This window comes from Morone saxatilis, unplaced genomic scaffold (assembly GCF_004916995.1).
Source record: "Morone saxatilis isolate NCDOM2014 unplaced genomic scaffold, NCSU_SB_2.0 Contig12, whole genome shotgun sequence".
Taxonomy (NCBI): Eukaryota; Metazoa; Chordata; class Actinopteri; family Moronidae; genus Morone; species Morone saxatilis.
In genome coordinates this window covers 9543491-9548980 of record NW_023339674.1, presented here as the reverse complement: position 1 = coordinate 9548980, position 5490 = coordinate 9543491, and the positions used below count along the sequence as shown (strand labels likewise).

The 5490-nt window shown below is 38.4% G+C and overlaps 1 protein-coding gene across 1 annotated transcript in view; it reads right to left on the bottom strand.

Annotated features, from left to right (window-relative positions):
* Positions 1-1259: 1259 nt before the first annotated feature.
* tmem38a (transmembrane protein 38A) overlaps positions 1260-5490 on the bottom strand; it is a gene marked incomplete in the record, with an annotated part of 7349 nt that continues 3118 nt past the window's right edge. The window contains 4 exon segments of the mRNA XM_035653356.1: positions 1260-1983; positions 2545-2662; positions 3167-3254; positions 4401-4585. Coding sequence (XP_035509249.1) covers positions 1780-1983; positions 2545-2662; positions 3167-3254; positions 4401-4585 — 595 coding nt within the window.

The window sequence follows — 5490 nt, the reverse complement described above, 5'->3', positions numbered from 1 at the left end:
AATGTGAGATCCACACTAAGAACAAGTCTCTCAGTCCTGTCTATCATCTTGATGAAAATGTGTCAATTAAAATGCTAAAATTTTGACATTTTCAGATACTTACTGTATTATTTTAATTAGTTTAGAGGTAATCTTTCTGTTGTGATTTATAATCTTGAGGTATTCCAGTTCTGTCTTTCACTTGCACCTTCACTCATCCCATAATTTAAACCAAAGTCATCAATAGAGGATGAAGTCCATCTTCGGACTGCGTCCTGTGTCCTGCTTAAGCTTCAGAGATGATTTCTGTATGTGAGCTCTAGCAGAGCAACAAACGTAAGCAACAGATTTCTTACCTCCCCGATCGTCTCTGCTGCTGTGAGGAATGTTAAGGTTAAAGGTTGAGTGTAACAACCTCCTGCAAAGTTCATTAGTGATGCTTTATTGCCTGCACTACAAGAGTCTGTCAGTGCGGCAGGGACATGACCTCGAGTTGACCTCAGACCTTTCCTGTCACCCCCCAACAGCCTCAGAGTTACATAACAATAGACAAACGTAGTCCTGACTGTCATTCTTGGAACGGTGTCGGTCTTAAATGCATCTTAAAAGGTGGAATTATAGCATTTTTTTTTACTACAGTTAATAATAAGTGCAATGCATAAACACTTTTAAGTCTCAGATCTTAAAAAAATATATTTTAAAAGAGCTCCAGAGTGAGACTTTTATAACCAAGTCACCAGCAGATGGCTGAATTACGGCACAAAGAAACAGGCTTCACACTTTCCAACAGAGAGATATAAAAGATATGAAAAAATATTATGGAAAAGGATAATGACAAGTTAATAAAAAGACACAAGGTCTGCTCCAGTTCCTGCACAACATTAAAAAGTTAATATCATAGATTTGAAGATTGATTCTGAATTTTGGTGAATTTGAAAGCTTGTTTAAACTTGTACATTTGCTTAAGAGAAGTACTTACTTGAGTTTTTTAATGTTACTTTTACATTTATTATTTTACACAAAACAAATAATAAACTTCTCAAATAGTAAATGAACTTGGCGATTTAAACTACATGCCACATTCACACAGTTTCACACACCGATTAAACAGCACTGACCATTAAAAACCTAAAAAACAATCAGTTTCACTTTGATCAAACATCTGAAATAGATTCTACTGTTGTAAAATGTAATATCATGATACACACTGCTTCATCTTAAACTTTATTACTTCTGAATAGTTCAAATTGAAACAAATACCAATAATAACCACCAAGACACATGTTTCTCTTGATTTTATTTAAAGACATGAAGTTGTCCTCACCTCAATGTAAAAAGCAGCGATGTTCTTTCACTTTATGCTTTATTCACATTTGAATTTCCAATTGAGAGTCTGATGAATTTGTATTTTCTATTTCTTTCTGAACTGAAATAAGGTTTGGTGGACTTCAAGAAAAACCACTGACACTCGGTAACACAACTACTGATGTGGAACAGAGGCCATGCAGCTCCTAAACGTGGATCCCCACACAGTGTTGAGCACAGATGCAGATGTTCACAAACGTAAATAAATAGGTTTAAGTGTCCAGGTCAGGTTGAAGTGTGAAACATTTGCTGTGGTATTTACAGAGTCCTCGTACTGTGTAAAATGCAGAAAGCACCATGTTGCTCTAATAGAAAGGGTCTCATTTGGTAAAACATCAAACTGCCCCTTTACCTAGAAAGGAATGGGAAGTCCCATCATGTGGAGGCCATGATGGGGGCGAGTCAGATGCAGTTTCAGCGGTGCAGCGTGGCGTCCTACTCGGCTTTCTTGGCCTTCCTCTTGCGCGCACCATCGCTCAGCTCCTCCTTGGTTTTGAGAGGTGAAGATGGGGCAGCGGCGGGAGGGTGGTGGTGGTCTTCCTCAGATCCACCCAGAGGGGAGCCGAACAGCAAGTGGCAAACCCAGGACTCGATGAGGGCGAAGGGGGAGCCATGAGAGTGTCGGGCGGTCATCACCACCTGGAGGAAGATGGTGTTAGACAGAGGTTTCCAAAGTTTCCCATGCCAAATACTACATACAGTAATGTTTTTATAAATTATATTTTATAATAATACCCATTATAATCGGGTAATAATCAGGTCATTTTATTCATTTTTATTATTTTTTAAAGCATCTTCCCTAAACATTTCTGAGGCCCCCCACTTTGAAAAACAGTGAGTAAGAGGAGATCAGTATGATTTTATGATAACTAACCGATCATGTTACAAACTGGGGACATGGAGTTTGTAAAATGTAGAGGTTAACTGGGCAGGGGCATTCTGGGAATTGTAGGATGAAGCATTTTCAGAGCTTAACTCCTACCAGGGACAAAAATATCAGGATATTTCAAGCTCTGCTGTCTATTTTGACCATTTTGATCTGTTTTGATCTGTTTTTAAACGCGTCTCTCCAACTTCTCGTGACAAATAAGTCAAAGTGGTGTGTTTCATTCATCCTGTATAGTGCAACTCATAATTTCAAGTTTAAAATGCCCCAGAAAAGCAAACACTGTCAACAACGCTTCACACAGCTGATCTCACCTTGCTTGAGGCCATAAAGAAGGTGAAGGCGAGGATGAGGGTGCTCTTGGACACTGGCAGCCAGTGAGCCTCCTGCATGGTGAAGAGGATGGCTCCGTACAGACTGGCTTTGGTTGGGCTGCAGAGACGAGAGACAAAACATCTGTAAAACATCTGACTGCGGCAGGGAACAGGGTACCACTTCTCTAGACCAACATACATCTCTCACAAAGACTGAAAACATACAATTCTACTATTATTATTTTTTGCGTTTTCATTTATTTTGAATGTATAATTGTTGTAGTTGAATCTTTTGAGTGAAGTTTGAACGTTTCTCTGTAAGTTTAACAAATTAAATACAATCCAGGTAGTTTTTCTTATAGTGGACGAGAGATTTTCATCTGTCAGTGACATTGTGTAAATGTGGCGCAGTAAAGACTTTGATTCTACCACCAGGTGGCACAAAAGTCACAACTCTTCTACACATGACTTCAACAAACCTGCTGTGTTTCTAGAAAAAGTCTGGCAGTGTTTTGTGTCCAGCTTTTTGTCACCATAACTTTTAAGTCCTGGTTTTGTCAACATGCTTGAGGAGGCAGCGGTGAGTACATTTCCCCCGTCAGCAGCAGGAAAACAGACTTACAATGACATGTTGAGGATCTCGTTGGTTTCGGGCCTCCACACACCGCGCAGCAGCTGCTCAAAATTGGAAATGAGAGCCACTCCAGACCCTGCGAAGATAAAAATAGACAGTGGAAAAATGAGGACAAAAAAGTCTCTGTGTCTCGTGTGACTGCTTTTATCTGGCTTCAGCTTTTCTCTCCTATTTTCAACGTGGATGCCTGCAGGGCCCCACTGTTGAAACAGCAGGGGGCAAAACCAGGACAACCATTTATATAGGCCTATATTTCTACACGTCTCTACTATCTGAGTGAAAACAGTTCAGGAAATCTATGGTTTGTGTGTGCAGGTTTTAAGATATTGTACACTTACATACAGTCGAGCATATATATGATTCCTCCATCATTTAAAAGCAGTTCTGGGATCAAACATAAAATTTTTTCTTTCCACTTTCTTCATTTCTAGAAGTCAAACTAAGCTGAACTGACATTCTCCAGTTACCCACGTATCCTGGTTTCTCTGAGTAACCTGGCACTGTCTCACGTAAACATGAATGAAGGGCAGCACATGTGCTCACTGACATGAACATGTGCTGCCGTTCATTCATGTTTAAATGTGGCAGCTGTGTAGTTTCCTGAAGGTGTTGCTCTCTGTCACTCACTGAATGCAGCTGTCAACACCAAGCTGTATTGAAGCTGCTGTGTGAAACAATTCATTAGATCTATCAGCAAATAGTAATCTAATATTCACTGGTATGTTTTCACTGGAAAATAAGAATCGTTGTGCTTTTTTGTTTAGAAAGGGATCTGCAACTATGCTACTAGATGCTACTAAATCCTACACACTGTGCCTTTAAAGAAACAGCAATAATTAATCAATAAGTGGATCGAAAAATAATCAAAGGAAATATATTGATAATTAATTATAATCGTTTTAGTACTTTTTCAAGCAAACATTTGTTAGTTTCAGCTTCTAACTTGTGCTTTTCTTTGTCTCATGTGATAATAAACTGAATATTTTTATTTAGGTTTTGGAGAGTTTATCTGACAAAACAAGTTGACATCATCTTTGGTTTTAGGGAATTGTGATGGTCACAATTTCTTTTTTTCTTCTTTTAATTGACTAATTAAACCCAAATTTAAACATGATTAACTTTTATGCCTCATCTGTCTTTGCTAATCTGAATAATTGAATATTGTTGTAACCATATAAAGACATTTACAACAACGAATGGAAGGAAATCACTGTGGAATCACCTTTGACGTATCCAACGATGACCATGATGAAGTAGCCGTGGTGGTAGGCGTGGCTGGCGTGGTGAACACCGGCGGCGATCTTACGAGTGCGGACGACTTCCTTCAGGGCGACCAACACCAGCTTGACGGGCAGGAAAGCCACACATTTATAGAAGAGGTTCAGTGGGCAGTAAAAGACGAGGTACCTGTGTTTGTATTTGACACAGACGGAGAAAGATGGTGGAGAAAAAGATGTTAGAGTGGAAGAAGAATTAAATATTCAGCTTTAAGGTCACTCAAATCACAGAAATGCTACTTTTCTGTCTAGAAAGATACGTTTTTGGTTGCCATGGTTTAGAGAAATCTACCGTTAAGATTTCTGCTGTCTTAATTTTAAAAAAACTTGTTTTATTCTGTTCTATTAGATTGTATTGTGTTGTAAAGCATTTCTTTGTATTAGGTCAAAAACCTGTGTTTGGTAAGATGAAGTCTCAGGAATCTCCCTCTGATAATATTTAGTTATTCCTTAACTCTTTAAAGTGCAGATTAACAGTGAAAAGTGTGAAAACCTATGAACAGTCATTATTTTACATTCTTTCATTGGGATAATAAGTACATAAAATTATACTGAAATTAAAATATTGCCCATTATTCTGGGGAACTCCTGGAACCACCTCAAGGTCCTCAAGACCCGAGGTTGAGAAACAATAATGTGAAGAACTTTGCCTATGACTTAAGAATATTTATTAGAAATACTCCATAGAACATTTCATCTTCCTTTTTTAAAACTTTTTGTAGAAAGCGGTGTCACTGAAGTCTGTAGATTATCCTGATTGACTTGAATATCATATTGTTTCAGTAAGCAAGTAATTTTGCATTGCTTTAAACCCTTACAACCAAATTTAATGCACCTGTTATGATATTTTACAATCAGCAGCTACAGCTGACGATATGTGGGGGACATGAACTGATCTTTTAAAGGACCAGTGTGGAGGATTTAGTGGAAGATTGCAACTAACTGAATACCACTCGCCTTCCAATTGTGTAGGAGAAACTACAGTGGTCACGAAACTCACAAAAATTCTAAAGGACCAATCTAGAGCCAGTGTTT